This window comes from Trifolium pratense, linkage group LG5, assembly GCF_020283565.1.
Source record: "Trifolium pratense cultivar HEN17-A07 linkage group LG5, ARS_RC_1.1, whole genome shotgun sequence".
NCBI classification, from domain to species: Eukaryota; Viridiplantae; Streptophyta; class Magnoliopsida; order Fabales; family Fabaceae; genus Trifolium; species Trifolium pratense.
Genome location: NC_060063.1, coordinates 23,402,228 through 23,425,017, shown reverse-complemented (window position 1 = coordinate 23,425,017; position 22,790 = coordinate 23,402,228). Strand labels below are relative to the sequence as shown.

Genomic DNA, 22,790 nt, shown 5'->3' with positions numbered 1-22,790 from the left:
ACTACTTCTGTTGGAGTCATATATTGCTGCATGCATTGTTCTATGAGATTCTGCACCTGTAATGAGGCAAAAAAGTTACTGTATTATTAACAATCTCTCATAGATGTAACTAAACAAAAGATGGAGTAAGAGATTTCAAAGAGGAATAATCCCCACAATTACTAAAAACTGATGATTTCAATTCAAAATAGTTTATTAAGAAATCAAAGCTAATGTAGTCGATTGATTGCGGATGGTAGAAAATAGTAGTTCGTTCAAATTCTGCTATGCAATAGTGCTATAATGTCTCTATAGCTGCTAATATATAACAATATTTTGTTTTTTTAATATAAAATTCATGATTTTCTATTAAATAATTAAAAATAAATAATATCTTTTCAAAAAAGTTATCTCATATGTTTAACATGTAAATATACACTAACAATGATCTAATTAGAAACAAGGTTCGAACACTGGTCATCTCACTTATCCAACTTAAGTGTGAAATTTCTAGCCAGTAGACTACTTGACAAAAAAAAAAAACTGCATTCTTTGAGAATTACAAACTGCATATAATCCTAAATATCCTAATCATCAAATCAATTTCCCGATCAATACAAGTATATATTACATCTTTTCAAGATCCTTCATAAACCAATACACCTTAATGACTTTCACAATGAAAACAAATATGAAAAGAACACAACAAATAAAGTAGGGAAAGATATAAATAGAGAGATATTTACCAGCTCAATAAATTTGCTAACGAATTCCTTTTCCATATCGCAAATTTCAAAGATTGAGTTAACAACTAAGTCACTAAGTTTGGTCTAGTGGTGAGAGATTTAGACAGTATGCTAGAGGTCCTGGGTTCAATCTTCAACTACATTGTAAACAAAAAAAAAAGATCGAGTTAACAACTATCTGAAAACATATGAATAAAACAGAAGACTAGTTAAAATCTTGCAAAACTTGAAATCAATGCAAAACAGAAGAAACAAATTAATTCGAAAATTTAGTTGCATAAGTGAGATTCAATAAAAATAAAAGAAAAATACAACAATAAGAAAAAAAATTAAAGAGTTCATGCATATTAGAGGGAAAGGTATACATACAATGAGATTTGAATAAAACGTGACGAGAGAGACAGAGATTGCATTCTCAATGACCGAATATATAGCACTCAGGAATGTCCCAAAACATATTATTTGACTTAAAGTGAATTTAAGATAAAACTTTTTAGAGTCATAAAACTATTCAGGTAAATTAATATAATTGTTCATTATAGAATCTAGTATTTTTTTCTATTCTGATTTTTCTTTGCCAATGAACCAAACAAATTAATATAATTGATTACATTTAATTTATTTATTATTGATATAGTTAATATTTATTTTTAAGTTTTCATAAAAAAAATATATTTATTTTTTAGTTGACGATAAAATATGTGTCAAATTTTTTTTTATAACAAAGTTAAAATTATTTATTAATTGTCGTGACAATATTAATTTTCGAAGAGATCAAGAGAGATGATGTGCCGCAGACTATGATAATATTGCAAGGAACTTTTTATAGTTACTCATAATCACAACCCTACATCTTATTTTATTTTTTTAGGCAATCCTGCATCTTACTTAAATCTAATATTGCTTACAATTTTACAAGTTCCATGGTAGAAAAAGAAACACAATTAACGCTATCTATTTTCTATTTTTTTTCTTTTGAAGTATACATGACTGTCACACCTATCCTAAATTCCTCTCTGTTTTGAGTCTTCCATGCAATATTACATATACACATACGAAATTAGAAAACATTATTGAATTGAAGGTGTGACCAAAATATAACACTACATTATCAATTAACAACATCAATAAAAAAAAAAGTAAGTAATCAAACACAACAAGGAACAAACTAGAGATTTTTAATGTACTAATAGAAACAAAATAGAAGGTAATAAAACAAATGCAATTATGTTCATGGAACATAGCTCAATTGGCAAGGACATTATAAATTATTACACGTTCAAAGTTTGAATCTAATACTCCACTTATTCACTCTTACAAGTGTAAAATTCTAATCGCTGGACTATTTGACCCGAAAAAAATAAATAATGCAATTCTTAGACAAAAAAATAAAATAAAATAAAATAAAATAAAATGCATTCGTTGAACACAATAAGTGATAAAGCGAGAGAAAGAAAAGAGCATACCTTGCTCGTTCTCCAATTTCTTTGCTGTCTATATTTTCTCTCCTCTTTTCTGAATATTTAACCTCTCATTTACTATATATATATATATATATATATATATATATATAGATTAGGCTTTGTCATTAATTATTATGTGAATCAATCAAAAGATTTTATTAAAATTACCTTTAATGAAATCAATCAAATTAATTTATCAAAGATGCACAAAAAAAAAAAATCAACTCATTAAAATCAAAGATCTCATTTATTTTTTTATTTTTTTTAGTATAGTCAAAGATCTCATTTTTATTTAAGTCTATTATTAAAATTTGTTTTTTAAATTATTTTATTGTAATAATTTTTTTTAGTATAATAAATTTTTTTTTATACTTTTTTAATATCTATACACCTAACAAAGCGTAACTGGGATTTTAGCACTGTTCATTGCACTGGTTCATCCACGTTAATCCTGTTTTCAATCTAATTAGTTTAATTTAATTTAATTACTTAATTAATAAGATTTCTGTAATTAGCTGGCGTTTTTGTTTTTCATTTGCCGTGTCTTGTTTTTGTCTTTTTTTGGTACTGTGTGTAACAGTATTAACTCTTCTTCTCCACGCTTCCTCTGCGAGATAGCTCTTCTTTTTTTTTCTTCTTTGAATCTGGTCCTGTTTACAGCTTTGCGGATCGCTCTTCTGAACTATCCATATACTTGACACAAAGAATTCGTTTTTTGGCCACTGTAGATTGCAATGGAGTATGCCACGTCGGATGATTGTTGGTGGGCCATGGTGTGTGGTTTTTGCGTGGGATAATTTCTTTGTTTTATTTTTATTTTTTTTTGCGTTCTGTGTCTAGAAGAAGCTCTGCGAGACTGCATATGCTAGGGTTGTGATTCAGAAAATTCATTGAATCTGGTCGAATTCCATCCTTGTGTTATTGAGAGGTTCATCTGGGTGGGTTGATCTAGTAATAAATGATTTTGGATTAAAAGCTCAGCCTGTTTCTTTGCCTCCCTCTCATGTCCATAACTTTTTTATATATAATTAAATAACTGTAATTTTTTTTTTACACTACAAGAAAACATGTTTTTACTGACCAAACTTATTGAGGGCTAAAAGCCCTCAGTAATGCATTTGTGCAATATTGAAGGTCCCAGGCCGTCATAATGTAGTCTTGGAGAACGGAATTTAATTAAAAATGAACTATTAAGAATTACTGACGGTCCTGGGCCGTCAGTAAAGCAATTGGTATTGCAGACGGTCCCAGGCCGTCAGTATGTTGCTAGCCGTTAACCATTTCTGACGGTCCTGGGCCGTCAGTAAAGCATGTTAATTATGACGGTCCCAGGCCGTCAGTATGTACATAACCGTTGTGTGATTATGACGGTCCTGGGCCGTCTGTAATTGGGCAATTTTGAATTTTAAACTTTAACGGTCAATAAAACTACTCCTATATATTACTACTCCTTCACTTCATTTTTTCATTTCCATTCTCTCTCTAAATTTTCTCTAACTTCTCTCTTAAATTTTCTCTAATTTCATACTTTCAACTTTTTTTTTTTTGACGAAATACTTTCAACTTAATCTCCAATTTCTCTAATTTTCTCTCTTAAGTGGTAAGTGTTTGTGTTTTACTTTTACGAATTTAAAATTTTTGTTTTGTTATTTAAATGTATATGTTCTAATATTTGTTGTTTACCATTATTAATAGCAAGTCTTATTCTCGTGAGGAGCGGAGTTCGTGGGCTAGGTGCGCGCCAAGTAAGAATCTACTCGGCACCCAAGTAAGTAACGTAATTTTAATCTATATAGTGATAGTTTTTTTTTTATCATATACTTAGTAATATTTATATTTATAAACAGTATATTTATATTATTTTTTAAAAAAACGAAATTTTTTTAAAAAAAATTTATAAAAGAAATTTTTTAACAGTTTGTGTATTTTAAAAAAAGTGATGTAATTTTCATATTTCCATCTAAAAAGTGGTAAGTGTTTGTGTTTTACTTTTAAAGTTAAAATTTTTACTTTGTTATTTAAATGTATGTGTTATAATATTTTTGTTTATTTCGAAAACAGAATTATTTTTTTTAAATAAGTATTTTTTTTTTCAAAAAAACAGTATATTTATATTATTTTTTAAAAAAACGAAATTTTTTTAAAAAAAATTTATAAAAGAAATTTTTTAACAGTTTGTGTATTTTTAAAAAAGTGATGTAATTTTCATATCTCCATCTAAACAGTGGTAAGTGTTTGTGTTTTACTTTTAAAGTTAAAATTTTTACTTTGTTATTTAAATGTATATGTTCTAATAATTTGTTATTTACAATTTTTATTAGCAAATTCTCGTGGTCATCGAAGGTCGTGGGTTAGGAGCGGAGTTTGTGGTTAGGAGCGCGCGCCAAGTAAGACTCTACCCGGCACCCAAGTAAGTAATATATGTAATTTTAATTTATAATATTTAGTGATAGTTTTATTTTTACCGTACACTTAGAAATAGTTACTAGCATTTTATTATTACTATGTATTTAAAAAAAGAAAAACAATTATATTTTAAAAAATTATAATATATATGTTAAAAAGTCGGTAGTTTTGCAACTAAAAAACTTAGTATTTTTTAGATTTAATAAACCATAAACTTTAAAAATAAAATGTTAAAAGTTTATATGTTATTGTTGAGTAGACATATATATATGTCCAAAATACTTTTGAAAAATAAAGTAATAAATTTAATACATATATCGATCTAATTATATATTAATTAAACTACACAGATATGGATTTTAGCAATCGTAATTGGATGTACGATAGACATAATCCTGGAAAGAGGGGCCGGGTTAAAGAGGAATTTAAAATAGGGGTCGAAATGTTTATCAATACAGTAAAATATAATGACATTGTGATACGTGAAGGGGGAATTAGATGTCCGTGTGTACTTTGTCGATGTACAAGAATACAGAGCGAAGATGAAATTAGGTCTCATTTATATAAAAAGGGATTCCAACCTAATTATTGGGTTTGGTCAAGTCATGGCGAAGGATGTTCCACGACTGTTCCCGTGAATCAAAATCGTGCTTCAAGCAGTGTTTTTCAGCCCGTTGTTGTTCCCCAATATTATCATCAGCATTATGATCCGTTTAATGAGATGGACAATATGATAACTAATGCCCTTGGGTTTAATACGCCGATTTATGTGCCAAATGATGTCGACGACCCTGCTGATGATGAATATGACGCTGATGTTAACGTCGAGAGACCAAATGAGGAAGCCCAGCGATTTTTTGATCTTTTGAAAGAGACAAATACACCGTTGTGTGAAGGCTCTCGAGACTCAAAGTTAACGGTGTGTATTAGACTTTTGGGTATCAAGTCTGAATGTCTTGTTTCAGAATACACCATGGACTTGATAACAAAACTGATGTTGGATATAACAATAGACCGTCCTCTTGATTTGCCAAAAAATTATTACGAAGCAAGACAATTGGTTGCAAAGTTAGGACTCGGAGCGAAGAGAATTGACTGTTGTGTTAACGGGTGTATGTTGTACTATAGCAACGAATTTGGTGTAGATGACGGTGCATTACTTGAATGTAAATTTTGTCAAGAACCAAGATATCGTGTAACAAGAAATTCACGGTCAGTCAGAAGGAAGCCAATCCCAAGAAAGGCGATGTTCTATTTACCCATAATACCAAGGTTGCAAAGGTTGTATGCATCGATGCAAACAGCCAGTAAAATGACATGGCATCGTGAAAACTATGAAAGGAGAAAAATGTCAGGTGAGTTGCGACATCCTTCTGATGGAATGGCTTGGAAGCATTTTGATCAAGTTTATCCTGAATTTGCTTCGGAGCCACGGAATGTCCGACTTGGGTTATGCTCAGATGGATTTACACCATATACTCAAGTATCAGCCACTCCATATTCATGTTGGCCTGTTCTGGTTACCCCGTACAATCTTCCTCCTGATATGTGCATGTCAAAACCTTACATGTTTTTAGCCGCTGTAATACCAGGCCCATCTAGTCCAACTGTTGGTATTGATATCTATTTACAACCTTTGATTGATGATTTGAAGAGATTGTGGAACGGTGTTGCGACGTATGATATCAACCAAAAACGAAATTTCAATATGAGAGGAGCTTTGATGTGGACCATTAATGATTTTCCTGCATATGGGATGTTGTCTGGATGGGGGACACATGGTAAACTAGGATGTCCTATTTGCATGATGGACACCAAAGCGTTTTGGTTAGAAAACGGTGGGAAGGCTACTTGGTTTGACTGTCATCGTCGGTTCTTGCCTACTGATCATCCGTTTAGAAGAAATAAAAATGCTTTTGTTCATGGTGACACCGAGACTCGTGATCCACCAGATTATTTGACATCCCGACAAGTCTGGAACAAAGTGAAAGATATTCCAAAGGTTGAGGTTGTAGGTGGTGTTGCATCTAAACCGCGTGGTTATGGACAAACACACAACTGGACAAAAAGAAGTATCTTTTGGGATCTGCCGTATTGGAAAGACAACCTTTTACGTCACAACCTTGATGTTATGCATATTGAGAAAAATGTGTTTGAAAATATTTTTAACACTGTCATGAATGTCAAAGGAAAAACGAAAGATAATGACAACGCGAGGAGAGACATAGGGTTGTATTGCAAACGTAACGAACTGTTGTTGGTGGAGACATCTAACGGCAAACTTCTTAAACCTCGTGCAAACTATACTTTATCTCCTGAAGAAGCAAAATCTGTTTGTCGATGGGTAAAAGAAGTGAAGATGCCGGACGGTTATTCGTCGAATTTGGCGAGATGCGCTGATGTTGACCATGGAAGGATGCGTGGGATGAAAAGTCATGATTGTCATGTTTTTTTCCAGACTTTACTTCCGATTGCATTTAGTTCTTTACCCCAACATGTATTGAATCCGCTTATTGAAATCAGTCAATTTTTCAAGAATTTGTGTTCGACAACGCTAAGAGAGGCTGATCTCATCAAGATGGAAAATGACATTCCACTGATCTTGTGTAAGTTGGAGAGAATATTTCCTCCTGCCTTGTTTGATTCTATGGAGCATGTTGTGGTGCATCTTGCATACGAGGCTAGGCTTGGTGGGCCGGTTCAATATAGATGGATGTACCCGTTCGAAAGGTTCATGGGTTATGCAAAACGTGCCGTGAAAAACAAAGCTAGGGTCGAAGGCTCAATTTGTGCAACATACTTACACCGCGAAACAATTTACTTTTGTTCGCATTACTTCAAAGACACGTTGTCATCAAGCCATATTCGCAATGAAACTGAAACATCTCGGCCTGTGAGAATTCACCCATTAAACATGTCAATATTCAGCTTGCCTGGTCGTAATGGTGGTGGTGAGAAAGTGTTGTATCCTGGTGACAAAGTTCTCTATTCGGCGCATGTTCACTTGCTGATTAATTGCAATGAAGTCGAGCCATATTTACAGTGAGTATTTTTAATTAGTTAATAAATAATTATTTATTCCAATTAAGTTCGCTTATAACTAACGATATTTAATAACTTAGGATGTTTTTAACACAACATACTTCTGCTCAAATCAATTCGCAATTTCCAGCATGGTTCAAAGAATACATGTACCAACAAACACCCGCAACTCGTGTCATACAACACTTGAGAAACTTATCTGATGGCCCAAAGTCAACCGTTAAACAATGGCACACCTACTTTGTCAATGGTTACAGATTTGAGACACACAGTTGGAGTGAAGGAAAAACAACAGTAAACAGTGGAGTGTGTATGAAAGGTGTGACTGAAAATGGTGAAGGAGATTTTTACGGTGTCATTGAGAACATATTTGAAATCGAATACAATTACCTTGATTACAAGAAAACAGTCGTGTTGTTTTACTGTAAATGGTTTGATCCTTCAAATAGAGGTACCAGATATGATTCAAAGACTAATACCGTTGACATAAAAATGAACAAACATTATCCATTGTATGATCCGTTTGCTATGGCTCATAACGTCAGACAAGTTCACTATGTCCCTTATCCATCGACTACAAGGGATAAGCGAGGTTGGTGTGCCGCAATAACATCAAAACCAAGGGGTCTGATTGAAAAAAATGAGATAGATGAACGTGAAGATGAACCATATCAGGAAGATGAGATGTCCAATGTTGATGATGTCATTACAGTTGAAACTTTTAATCAACTTTGTGTACAAGAAGAAGCCGAAGAAGTACCTTCTGATGGTGATGTTGATGAAGAGGACGTCGAAGATAATGGTGATGATGAAGGCAGTGATGATGAAGATGTATCAGATTGGGATGACAATTAATTTTATAATATAGTTATCCGCGTTGTAATAATATTAATCGTTGTACTTGAATATTTGTTTTTGGTTGCATTTGTTTATCGTTTAATGATGATGAATTATAAAACAATATATGTCATGTATTTCTTAATTAATTATATATATATTTGTCATGTATTTCTTAATTATATATATATTTGTCATGTATTTCTTAATTATATAAATATATTTATCATGTATTTCTTAATTATATAAATATATTTATCATATATTTTTTTATTATAGATGAATCCAGATGAAGAAAATTTTGATGATGACAATGTCGATGATGACATTGATGATATTCCACCAGCACCGGGTGTCGGACGCGGACGCGCTCCACGTAGACGTAGATTACCCCGCCGCGTTGTTCGGAATCGATGGTTGGAGGGTATGCCCAAGTCTCGAACCGTAGATGGTGTGGAAGAGGAGTACGACTCCTACGACGACGATGATGACCACGAGGACGAGGAAATTGCCGATATTGCACTTCTAGCTCCTCAAAATGAATTGTTGGTTGACCGGCATGGTAGACCCATCATCATGCCATATACCGCCACAGAGTAAGTTAATTATTATTAAGAATTTGTGTTTAATAAATTAATTGGATATATATGATAATTATTCTTAACTAATATATATATATATTGTGCAGTTTGCAACCCCAAAATCCGGCGAATAAGGCAATCAATAATGCATTGAAATCCAAATTCCAGGCTCCATATCTCAACTGGACGGAGGTTAGGGCAGATGAGCGTGGATATCAACAATTTTGGAATGGCTTCAGGGTACGTTTTTATTTATAATTACTTTTTTATCAAATCAATTTTGTTACTAAACATATATTTACTAATTTATTAACAATTTTTCTTTATTTTTCGTAGTCGCAAGTAACTTGGCTGAATCACCACACATCGGCTATTGAGCGTATATTCAACAAAAAAGCCACCAAGCGTCTGTCGACCTTACTTTTTGAAGCGCGGAAAAAGATTAAAAAGGATCCTTCAAAACCACCACTTTGGCTCGCTGGCAATTCATACCCTATGCTGTGCCGCAGATGGGAAGAGGAAGAGTATATTGCAAAGTGTATAAAGAACAAAGCCAACAGAAATACTGATGAAGCCAATCGTGCGTGCGTACACTCTGGAGGGTCTAAATCTGCCGGAACGCTTCGTCTTGAGTTCATCCAACAATTTGGTCGTCCACCCACCTTTATGGAGATGAATGACATGATGCACCGGTATGCAGATTCCGGTCAGTGGACGGGGGCAAGGGCGCAAGAAGTGTCGGTAAGTATTTAATTATATATATTATTTATTATTTATTTCGTATAACATTATTTTTTAAACATTATATAATTATATCTAAACATTATAATTAATTAATTATAAATTTTTTTTAATTTATTGTAGAGGTTGACGCAAATTTGGGTTGAAGAATATAATGCAAGCCAACTACGACTACCACCTCATAGGCGAGATAATGAGGATGTTCGTCGAAACAAGATGTCGTTGGCTTTTGTTAAGAATGCTGGTGGTCCGACTCGAGGTCGCAAATTCGCTGCTGGGTGTACATCTTCTCTATATGCAAGTGACCCAACTGGTTTGAGAGATGTCACTTACACATCTTCATCTTCATCGAGTACAGGACGCTCTCGTCCAACTCAAAGAGAGGAAACCGATTATGAGTATGAAGCGCGAATGAGGGCCACGTATAGAGAAGAATTCCGCGATGAGTTCGAAGCATCATTTGATGACCGGGTGGACCTACGGGTCCAACATATATTGCAGGAATTCTTTGCGCAGCAGAGGGCGCCGGCGGGGGGGGGGGGGGTTGGATCATCATCTCAGGCTTCGGCACGACAAAATCAAAATGCCGGTGAACAAGAATATCGACCGGATTTGAGTAGCATGGTTAATTTGAATCAGCTGCCGGAGTACCGAGAGGGTGATCCAGTACTGAGTATGAGCATAGAGGATATGAGTCAGATGCTTAATGAACCAGTTCATTTACAATTTTTTGATCCTACTGGGCAAACAAGTGGAAGCAGTAGTGACGGAAGCGGTAGAAATAATCAACAAACTGCTTTCACCGAATACCAGAGATCATTAAATCCACAACAAGACTTCATAATCCCACATCCAAATCAACCCCAAGGCAACTTCTTCCCAAATCAAGCCCCAATTAACTTCGTTCATAGGCCTGTGGCACGACCTCCTTCGCGAACGTCACTCCCCGGAGTCGTAATACACGAGGGAGGTAGAGGCCGAGGCCGAGGAAGGTCGCGTCAGCCAACAGACACTGGCAAGGGGAAGCGACCACTATATCAGCCGCCTGACCAACGTTGATGTGTAATTTTAATAATCTGTTGTTGATTATTATTTGTTTAATTGTTTTCTTTTTGTAATGACAATATTATCATTATATTTAATTATGCTTTTTATTAAATTTTAATTTTAATATTTTTTTAATTATTTATTATGCAGTATATTTTTTGTTTTAAAAAATTAATATTAATTTTTTAAAAAAAAAATTAATAATTTAATTATTTAAAAATCAAATACTGATTTTTAAATAATTAAATTATTAATTTTTTTTTTAATCGTTCAGCATTACTGACGGCTCTAGGCCGTCACAATGTGCGAAAAGAACAAAGCATACTGACGGCTCCAGGCCGTCACAAATGCGTGGCCTTTTGAATTGACCGGTGTGTATTATTGACGGCTCCAGGCCGTCAGTAACGTTATTGACGGTCCTGGGCCGTCAGTAACCATTACTGGCGAGCTAATTACAGAGGGCCCAAGGCCGTCAGTAATGCATGCATTTTAGACGAAATTTGTGCATTACTGAGGGCCAAAGGCCCTCAGTAAATGCATGTTTTCTTGTAGTGTTATCAAAACAATAGAAACTATAAAAAATTATATTATAAAAGTCATTAGAATATTATTTTTTTGGGACATTAGAATAAAATTAAACAAAAAGTGTTATTATTGTCATCAAATCAGTTTCATCTTTTCTCGCTATGCATGGATGAATTTTTTTTTATCTAGTAATCCAGTGACTAGAAATTTCACCCTTAAGATGGATAAATGGGATCACCAAAGTTCGAATCCCGATTTCCTGCATGTATAATGCAATGTCATGTCAATTGAACTAACTCACGTGATTAGTTGATTTTTTTTATCCCCTCGTTTGTGTATATTTTTTCAGTCAAAATAAAAGTGGATGAAATATTTTGATAATTAATTACCACAGTATATTAGTAAAATTTTTATATTCCAAGATCATCCGAATTATTTGGTCCACATATTTGAATAAATTCTCTTGATAAGTTGGGGGTGTATTGGATTGCGATTTCATGGGATTTTAAAAGACTTTTTTATGACAAAAAAATATTGAGATATTCAATCAAGACTTTTAAAAAAGTTAAATAAATCTTGTGGTATTCAATCAAGACAAATAAGATTTTTTTTTCAGGGTAACAAAATCCGTTGGTATTCAATTGAGATTTGTTCCTACTTTGAAAATGTCTATTGGTATTCAAAAGTCTACCGATTTTGATGGATTTTTGTTTGGAATAGATTTTGAGAGACTTTTTAGTTGAAAATACACTTGAGAGACTTTTTCAACAATCTCACCAAAAGCCTTGAGATTTTTTTGATCTCTCCTAGACTTTTTACTTTCATTTGTATAAGATTTCTTCTTCTTCTTTATTACTTTCACAGTTCATCATCACTGCACCCAGTTTTTTCTTCTTTTCTTTGTTCACTTTTTCAACAATCTCCCCAAAAGCCTTGAGAATTTTTCAAACTCTTCATGACTTTTTACTTCCATCATCATTATACCGGTTTTCTTCTTCTTTACCTATCAAATATATTTTTTTGCAAAAAAATATTTTTACAAATTCTACATCTTTGTTACAAAGTTTTGATTAATTACAACGGCAAACAAATTTTTTTCGTCACACATTCATCTGCTTCTATTTTCCATCAATGGTGGTGGTGGTGATAACCTTTTTATTGGTGATTAGAAACATATATGTAAAAATGTACAAAAAAAAACTGGGTTCATTTTTATATTGTTATTGTTCTTCAGTTTTTGTTTTTGTGAAGTATGAAAGAAACTGGGTTCTTGCCTTTGTTCTTGATTTTTTTTTTTGTTTCCTGCATTTGTTTTTATTCTTTCAACCACAATATTTTTAGTTCTTGCCACTCTAATTTCAGTTTTACGAGTGTTTGGAGAATGATTGTAATCTGATGTTAAATGGATTGTTTTTTAAAGTATGTGTAGTGAAGGGAAATTAGTGGATGGTGCAGCAAGGGGCTGATGGTTAGGAATGAGGTGGAAACAAAATTATTCAAGAACACAAGGGAGATTTAAATATTCAGAAGTCAGAACATACTAACACTGTTTGCTCTGAATTTTATAACTCACTCTCAAAAAGCTCCCGTACTCCTTCCAATAATTTTCTGGAGGATTTTGATGAGAATAACAACGGAGTCGTCTATCCTATCAAGAACCAGGTGACGAGTTTTCTAAGTTGACGTTTTCTTTTTTGTTACTGACTCTAGAGTCTTTTGAGATGAACAAATTCAGGAAAAGAGTTTTTTCCTGAATTTGTTCATTGTTTATGGGTCTTTAAACAAAGGGGGTGAACATGTAGTATGTGCAAAATGATTGAAAATCAAATATTTCATTTATATATTGCATCTCTGGTATTGTTTGTGCACCGATGGATTTTGCACCTCAAATGTTTGAAGCAATGTCTTGAGTGGCCTAGGATTAATTGTAAGAAGGTAGTTACTGAAATAGTATTAGTACAGGCAAAGTGTATGACACTTAAAATGGTATATATGGCCTCTGGTTTTTTATGTGCTTTAATTTATGATGCACATCAATTTTTCTCTTCTCTCACCCTTTTTACTTTCTATCATCTCCTTCTTCTAAATCTTCCGACGGAAGCCTCCCAAACCCCAAACTATTTTGTTCTCCTTCCTCCTATACATGAATGAGATTCATCATGCTGCTTCAAAACTATCTTCTGAAACAGAGATTCCGCTGCAGGGTCCAAGGAATGCAGGCAAGTTTGTTTTAAGAGACCGTTGTATTCAGAATGCTAGGAAGAGTCCAAATCATTTTGAAAGATTAAGGTGTGAATTATTGATAAATATCTTGCTATATTTAAGTTAAAAAAATCTGCCCATTTTTGCTTTTGGCTACTTTATTTTCTTATCATCTTTTTATTAATTTTGAAATTAGTGTATCTCAGAAAAGTAAATGCCGAAGTCCTAAATTAACATATGAAATCCTTTTGCTGTGCATTTTTAGCAATTTTTTCATTTGGAAGTTACAATCTTATTTGTCAGCTTGTGGTTGACAAGATCATGCCTTATGGTTTCACAGTAGGGAGTGTCCAAAATATCAAGTTAAGGAAGACCTGGACACTGCTAGAAATGGCCAAAGAGGGGTGGTGAGGAATCAGATACTATGAAGGTGGCAAGAGATTCTAAAGTTGAAGAAATTAATCGACCCAGGTTGGTTGTGACTTGTCGTTACCTTAACAAATCACGAGTTTATTAAAATCACAACCATTAATTTTTTTACTTTAGACATTACTCAGCTTTATGAAATTCAAATCTTCAAATTCTCTCTCCTAAATCTTAGAACAGCAGCATTGAAATTAATTAATTTTTTCCATTAGGCCATTATTGAGATGTCATTCCCCTACTTTCCAAAGTTCTTGAATGGAAGTGATATTGTTCAAAAGTAAAACCTAATGAAGGACCCATGTTCGCATGTAACCTAAAGTTAGTAAAAGGCTTGACCAAAATGGGGCCAATGCTGGTTGTACCTAATACAAAATGACCTCAAAAGAAATACATAAATAATCAAATTATGAATATAAGCTAAATTTTTTGTTGTCACTTTCTCATTGCCACAAACTACAAAGAGAAAAAAGGAAAAAGGGGGGGGGTCCCAAAAGTAGGGTGAAAGAGTAAATAGTTAATAACTCATATACATAAGGAAAAGGCATTTAACTTTTTATTGTCCATTCTTAGACATAATCATTTTGTGCAAGAAGTCACCTAACTTAAGATCCCTTTTAGGCACTTAAAAAATGTAGACCATTCTTATTGCTTATACTACATACTAGCTTTTTACTTTGTCCTTCATCAAATAATTACCATATAACTGTAGAGTCACAGTTTTATTTGTCACTCTATAAGATATAATTTAATTACCACATTCATTTTTATGGAAAGTGAGAGAGAAGTTTCCTTTGTCATTCGATCGGTAGTAAAAATGTAAATGCTAGTTGGTGCAAAATTTGATGAGAAGAGAGTACGGATGGCAAAAAAAACCTAAATCCGAGAGACCCATCCGAACTCAAACCCAAGTCAACGGGCGAAACCCGATTTGACTGGGTTTGGGTTCGGGTGACACCCGATAATATGGGTGTGGGTTTGGTATCAGTCAAACCCACACCCGAAACCCATACACCCACCCGATATATTTTATAATTACCTAATTACCCCCATAGTCTCCCTCAATTTTCTTGAAAGACCTTAAATTTTAGTTGTAATTTAATTTCTTGAAAGTCTATGTTGTAATTTCTTGAAAGTCTATGTTTGAATTTCCTTGGAATACCTTAATTTTAGATGTAATTTAATTCAAAGTCTATGTTGTAATTTAATTTCTTAAATTTGCAAATTATTTTCAAATGTGCTGCGGGTTTGGGTTTAGGTGGAAAAAACCCAAGCCCAATGAGTGTGGGTGTGGGTGTTGTTTTGCCACCCGAATAGCCTTTGGGTTTGGGTTTGGGTGATGATTTCGGGTGTGGGTTTGGTAAGTGTCAAACCCGCACCCATAGGCGCCCGTTGCCATCCCTAGAAGAGAGTAAAAAGTGAAAATATACTTGCAAAGTGCAACTTTCAATTTATATTTTTGTTATTGAAGCAATATATTTAGTAAAACTCACAATAATTTATTTTATATGTAGTTTTATTGTTGTGACAAAATTTAATAATAATGACTTTATTTCTTTTTTGTAGGAATGGGACTAGGGAGAGAAAAAATAACTCTTCCAAAATGCAGACATGTACAGAGAAATGAGAAGCATTTTACTAAAATTTACACTGAAAACAAACATCGAAAAATATTTTGGATGGTGGAGACAAGGAGCGGGGGAGTACTCTCTATTCTCTCCTTGTTGACATCATTATATATATGCAAAAAATTTCTCTAGTAAATGCGGTTTTCATTGAATGATACTCTTTTCGTACCACAATATATGTCGCTTTGACACTTTTACACATATTAAGAAAAATAATTAATGTTGTATAGAAAAGAGAGATTATGAGTTAATTTACAAAATTATCCTTCATTTATGGTGTGGAAAAAATAAATTGAAAAATTAAAAGAAGAGGGAGTAATAAATAGTTAAGGGTATAATAGAAAAAATAATATTAAATGATATAAAGTGACATATATTGTGGTACTATTTTTTTTTCTCAAAGTGACATATATTGTGGTACGGAAGGAGTATTATTTTTGAAACTTCAAAACATAAACTAAATATCACCCCAAAATTATATATACGCGAAATATATAATTGTTAACTATAAAACTAAATGCCATTTTCTTTTTTTTTTGTTAGAAAACTAAATGTCATTTTCTACCAAAATATCAAAAAAAAAAAAAAACTATAAAACTAAATGGTTCATAAAAAAAAAATTATAAAACCAATGGGTGTATTGGATTGAGATTTCGATAGACAATTTTGGCAAAAAAGGTCATGAAGATTTTAACAGATTTGGAAGGATTATATTGACTTTTAAGACTTTTTTTAAAAATTTTTTACAATCAATATTTTTTAATTTGAATATTGATGGATTTATAATAGAGATTTTTAGGATTTCAATGACTTTATTGACTTTAAGATTCTTAGGATTCTGATTAAAAAATGAGTCGAAATTTTTGCACAATTTTTTTCAATCATTGTACAAATGTTGATCATAAAAAAAAAAAAAAAATCAAACAAGTGGTTGTATCGATAATGGTATCTTCAATAATCTTACCAACAATCATCAAACTCATTGCGAGTTTGCCACCTATCGTTCAAACAATTGTTGTTGGACAACAAGTTAAAAATTGTTACTTGAAGAACAATGGGATATTATGTAGTATATTAATCAATAATCAATCACATGATGATAAATTCTAATATAGACCACTTCATCAAGTGGTCTATGATGGACCAGTCATGAATAACATTATAACGAATACGAATTTTACAAAATTCACCGTTGGATTGAAAATTTATATCATATAGATCATCCATAGAAAAATTTAGAAAAATTGAAAATCATTTGATATGTTATTGAGACACATCAAGATTAACGGTTTATTAAATAATGTAAATCTTGATGAGTCTCAATAACATATCAAATTATTTTCAAAAAATTCTAAAAAATTTATGGATGATCTATACAATATAAACTTTCAATCCAACATTGAATTTCGTAAAATTCATATTCGGTAGGTCACTTGTCCACGGTGGACCACTTGTGAAGGTGGTCCACCGTAGCATTAGTCATCATATCATATATCATTTCCTATATGGGGAGGGATCAAATTACACCGGTGTAACATTTGAGTAATGTTACACCGCTCAATAACGCTTCAACGAATACAAATTTTACAAAATCCACCGTTGGATTGAAAGTTTATATCATATAGATCATCCATGTTCAATTTTACAAAAATCTAAAATCGTTTGATATGTTATTGAGACCGATCAAGATTAACGTTTTATGTGTTTTTATTGAATACCGTTAAGCTTGATCAATCTCAATAGCATATCAAACGATTTTAGATTTTTATAAAATTTAGCATGGATGATCTATACGATATAAGCTTTCAATCCAACGGTGGATTTTATAAAATTTGTATTCGTTAAAGAGTTATTGAGCGGTGTAACATTACTCAAATGTTACACCGGTGTAATTTGACCCCTCCCCTATATATATATATATATATAAGAACAATTCTAAACTTTTTTTAGCGGGACAAATACTCACTCTCCTATATACATGCATACGTCCCTGACTTAAAGTCGAACTTCTAAACAAAGAAAATAAATTCAATTTTAATGTATAAATCACCTCTAATTATGTATATGAATACTAATATATAAATCCCTTTGGACTTTACCATTTTGTAAAGCATACGAATAGTATATGTTAGAATTAATATATAGTCTTGTAGTTGATAGAAGTTACTTTTTGACTTCAAACATCTTGTTCAAACATTCAAGAATAAAAAGCGGAGGAAAATGTCTCAAAAATGTAGCTCAAATGGTAGTTATGAGGGACATTATTGGAGTGGTCGAAATTCAAACCTCAGATTTCACATTTCTCCACATTTAAATGTGAGACTCTAGCCACGAGGCTACTTGACCAAAAAAAAAAAGGAGGAAAATAACAATGAAAGTCAAACTAAACCGTTTAAGCAACATAATATAAAAATAAGTTCGCAAATGAAGTTACTAGCATTCAACAACTTTTGGATAGATTGTTGTTAATCATATGTTCCACGAGGACAGCGTGTGCGTTGATATTTTGGCCAAGAAACTATGGAGCTAACTCTCTCCTCTTGTGAAGCTTGAAGCCACTCCTATTGGTCTAGCCTCCTCCTTGCCGATGTTTGAGGAGTTGTTTTTATTAGAGATTAGTTTTATTTTTTGTTTTTGTTAGCTTTTTTCTCTTGTAAAAAAAATATATAGAAATGTATGTGTAAGTAATTCCAATCCAATAAATCAAAAAAGATAATTAGTAAAGAGGAATAAGTACATTAAAATAGTTTATTTAATTTAGGCCAAAATTGATCTACGTCTTAGGAGAGAGAACAACTCTCTAATTCACTATTAATGAGTTACAAAAGATATAAAAATATATTAGAATAACTCACAAGAGAACAAGAGAAAGACTCTTGATTATATTTTTCTAATGAAATCTCATTACTCAAGGTCTTTTGAATGTCTTTCTCAACCCTAAAATCTCACCTCACAAGAGCACTCAATTTAAAACAAAAATTGATCTTGACCAATTAAAAAACAAAAATTTATAAAATTTTCTATTTATAAGCAAAAATATCAAAGTGGTTAGAATCAACCATATAACATATTACTGCGATTTCAAATAGTGTTTTAGCTTTATGATTCGAATCAACCTTCTACATAATTCAAACTCTAATTTTAAAGCACATTCTCTGATAGAGAGTTCAAGCTCTACCAAGCTACAACTAAACTAAATCTAGAAAAAAAGCAATAAAAAAAGCAAGTAAAATAAAGATAAAATAAAACATTCATTTTCATTCATTTATTTGATTTGTGTTCAACACACTACATTTATACTACTTCTAAATGAATAAAATCTTAGATGGGCCTAAAGGCCCAATTAACTAATAATTCAAGTAAAGTCAAACTAATAATATAAATACTATTAATACCTAAATAAATTATTGATAAACTGCTATCTAATAATTATTTAATTAACTAGGACATTATCTTCTATCATTCTCAGCATAAACTAATTGAAATTGGTACCAAGTCACTAAGTTTAGTCTAGTGGTAAGGAGTTTGAATAGTATGCATGAAATCCTGGATTCGATTATTTGTTCCATTGTAACTAAAAAAATATTGGAACCGCTCATCTTTTCAAACTTTTTTATTTATTTTCACCACCAGTTTAATCTAGTTTGGGGGTCAGTTCTGACATTAAGTGGTTCCAGCCCTTTCCCATCGTAGTTGCGAGCGATCAAACCGTAATCCTTCCTACGAGATTCAGCGTAAATCACTATTGACCAACTAACGATCGTGCAACTTAATTGACATTGAATTGATATGAACCACATGTTATTAAAATAAAATGATCCTTACACTAAATTATATGCATGATGTTAGGAATTCCCTGCATACAGTAACCATACATCCTGAGAAAGATCATTTTCTACCCTTGTCATTTTAATAGGGTAGGTCTACCACGTGCAGGTGATTGATGGTAAGGGGTAAATGTTAGGCAGCCTGAACATATGGTAAAAGAACATGTCAAATTTTCACCTCATTTATTTCAATATTAATGTAAAAGAAAATATGAAATTCGTTTTGACTCGACATATATTCTAGCTACAATTTTCTTACACACAAATATAAGTTTGTTTTTTTTACTTTCTAACACAATTAATAATGTTAATATGCTAATTTGTTAGTATTTATTAAAAGCAAAAGTCGAACCCTTGTCCAGATTATCAAATATTTGATGTGAGATTTTTTAACACAACATTTACGTACGCTCAATATTATTGGATTTAATATGTGGATGTAAATAGTGGATAACCCAAATAGCGAGCGGTCTAACAGATATTGAGACTCTAATACTATCTTTAGAATTGAGAGTTTGGTCTAACACAACCTAAAAAACTGACTTGTAGAATGAGAATTTCTTCTACTTTATATATCGTTAGGCATTCTCAACCACTAAATTAATCATATATATTCCCTTGCACAAGAATAACTATATATATATTTCTATAGATATTTTCTCATGCACTCAAATTAGATATCAACCTCTTAACCATGATTAAACCACTCAAATTGCTCTTTTATATCACACTATTCTGGTTCTAGCTACGTACAAATTTAATTGAAAGAAAGAGAAATGAATAGTTTCAACCTATAAATATTCTTCAAAATTTGAGGTGGGTATGTATGTCACTGTCCTTGCCCCATCAAAAACATTGGGGTTATAATATTCCCTTATGGGCTCAGGTTGTATTCTATCTCAATTTGCTCTTCCTTGCCTTGCCTATATGAAGGGAATAGCTTGAACCACCCTTCCAAATAAAGAGAGGGATACAGAAGTAGGAATTTCACAGCATTAAAATTGCAGCCACTTCACTTGGATTATAATTTATTCATGTATTTAGTCTATGGTTTAACTTTTAGACTAGAATTAATTTTCAAGGTCGTACGAGCATAGTTCAACTGGTTGAGATATTGCATTTTATATGCAGGTCATTGTTCGATTGTGGGATCTTCAGTTATTTGTCTTATGAGGTGAGTTTTTAGTCATTAAACTATTTGGCCAAAAAAAATTAATTAACTTGAAGTTAATTAGTTTAACTGGTTGAGATATTGCATTTTATATGCAAGACTGAGGTTCGAATGCGGGATCTTCAGTTATTTATCTCAAGCAAAAAAAAAAAAATTTGATTTTCATGGTATAAAATTGATTTTTACATATTTTGTTGCTCTAGAACTGATTTTAACTCGAAATTAATTAGGATTTATAACTTTTGAGTATAAATGTGATTTTTACATTGAAATTTATCGGTTTATTATTGAGTTGATGATAACTCATGACCTATAATATATTATCCAAATTTCTCACATCACTAGACCAAACCTACCAGCTTACATTAAAATTTATTGTGCAACAATCTCTTTTACATAAATATATCCATACATAAACCACTTTTAACATAATTGTCTTTTATACTCGACTTACTTTTAATTGAAATTAATTTTTCAAAATTAGTTCATTCATGAAACCAAACATTCACTTCTCAATAAATTTTTGAAGATTATGTTGAGAACTCTTCCAAGACTATGTTTGCTAGTATTATTAATCAATGGTGATATTCCACAATAACATTATTCAATATTACAAGGTGACTTTAATGCCCTTGAAGAGGGATGGGGTCTTGGTCATTTAGGATACATAATAGTGCCAAATAGAGCTTACATATGACATTTATTTTACTTGTATAAAATAAGAAAAACAAATCAACAAGATAGGGAAAGGTCAGGGAATTATCTCTCTCACTCTCTCTCTATACTTCATTCTGGATTTTTGTTTTCTTCTTTATGCATTTATTAATTATTTGAAATCTCTTTTTGGGGTGAAACCTCTATTATTATCTCTACCATGCAAGGTGAAAAAAACTATAAACAGCAATCACCTTTATTATATATTTATTAATTTTTTAAAAAAATTTATTTTCAGAAAAATGACATTCCTGTAATCCAGTATTCAGCCGCGAAAAAAGTAAAGTCTGACAAAGTATTATTCCTATCAAGTATCGAACTCGAGTTTTCCTAAACAATTCATCCGAACTTTTTAATCCAGCCCGATGTAGTCCGAAACCCGTACGAGCAGACCCGAAATGGGCCAAAGCCTATTTTGTCAGCTCTAGTTATAAGGGAAACTCATTATTCACCTGATACACCTGAGTTAAATAATTTTTGTTAATTTATATAAAGATAAAAAGGTACAATTAAAGCTTTTTGAATATAATGTACATTGAAACAGTCACGAGAGTGACTTTATAACTTAAATCTAAAAGAATAAGTTTGCTTTGTCACACACTTTTCTCAGCCAAACAACATATAAAACAACGAAGCTGAATACTCTGCAACAACAGCATAAATATTCTGTGCACATAATCAATGATACAAAGCCAAATCCATTTCCTTAAGAGAATATCATACAGATTGTTTTTGAATTCATCTCAATACAAACAACACTACTAATTAATTTTTTTTAACTATGGTCACTCTTACATATACAACCTTATAGTACTATAGTAAATATATTAGTACTAGCTAGTAACTATGAAATATTAAAATGAATTAATTAAATATAATCTTATATGTGTTAGTATCATGTTAGAATATAAACAAATGTTAATTTCTTTTTTTTTTTTAAACGTTTAATATCTTCTCTCCTATTTAACGATATAAATTCTAAAAGGACCAAACTTACGTACAGTTCCATATACACAGTTTTTATTGTACTAGTTACATGGGGTAGTTATATTTATTTAAAAACAATTTTCTTTTTCTTTTTTTAATTAAAAAATATAAATAACTACCTTTTTGTGAGAGGAACAGGAAAAACTGCATCTAAAGAAATACATATAAGTTTTGTCCATTCTAAAATACCTCTAATTTTTTTCTTAAGAAACTATTTTTTTTTACCGAAAGATGCTTATAGCATTTCATTAATTTGTTAGTTATAGAGAATAATTTAGATAATGGACTTAATTACTTACTTAAACTATTTTGACTGAAGACTTAATTAATTTGTTATTGAGATTGCATAATTAAATAAGACCAGATGCATAATTTAGGGAAATTTGATATATACTTCATTATCAAGTGAGGATACCTTGAGAGAATGATGAAGCATGCTAGCTACACACTTACTACATTTCTAATTCTCAC

General features: G+C 31.9%; 2 protein-coding genes and 1 long non-coding RNA gene across 3 annotated transcripts; all 3 read left to right on the top strand.

Moving 5' to 3' along the window:
• The first annotated feature begins 4,539 nt into the window (after nt 1-4,539).
• LOC123886275 lies at nt 4,540-10,854 on the top strand. Its single transcript, XM_045935608.1, has 7 exons — nt 4,540-4,598; nt 8,753-9,069; nt 9,162-9,294; nt 9,391-9,795; nt 9,919-10,266; nt 10,435-10,509; nt 10,609-10,854. The coding sequence occupies exons 2-7, from the start codon at nt 8,753-8,755 to the stop codon at nt 10,852-10,854; spliced, it is 1,524 nt and encodes a 507-aa protein (XP_045791564.1). The 5' UTR covers nt 4,540-4,598.
• Nucleotides 4,872-8,319, top strand: LOC123886276. Its single transcript, XM_045935609.1, has 3 exons — nt 4,872-7,636; nt 7,717-8,228; nt 8,312-8,319. The coding sequence occupies exons 1-3, from the start codon at nt 4,947-4,949 to the stop codon at nt 8,317-8,319; spliced, it is 3,210 nt and encodes a 1,069-aa protein (XP_045791565.1). The 5' UTR covers nt 4,872-4,946.
• Nucleotides 10,855-13,408: 2,554 nt separating the features above from the next.
• On the top strand, nt 13,409-15,693 carry LOC123884985. The gene is made up of 3 exons (XR_006801039.1): nt 13,409-13,656; nt 13,910-14,040; nt 15,559-15,693. It is a non-coding gene; the product is annotated as an uncharacterized LOC123884985 (long non-coding RNA).
• Nucleotides 15,694-22,790: the final 7,097 nt, after the last annotated feature.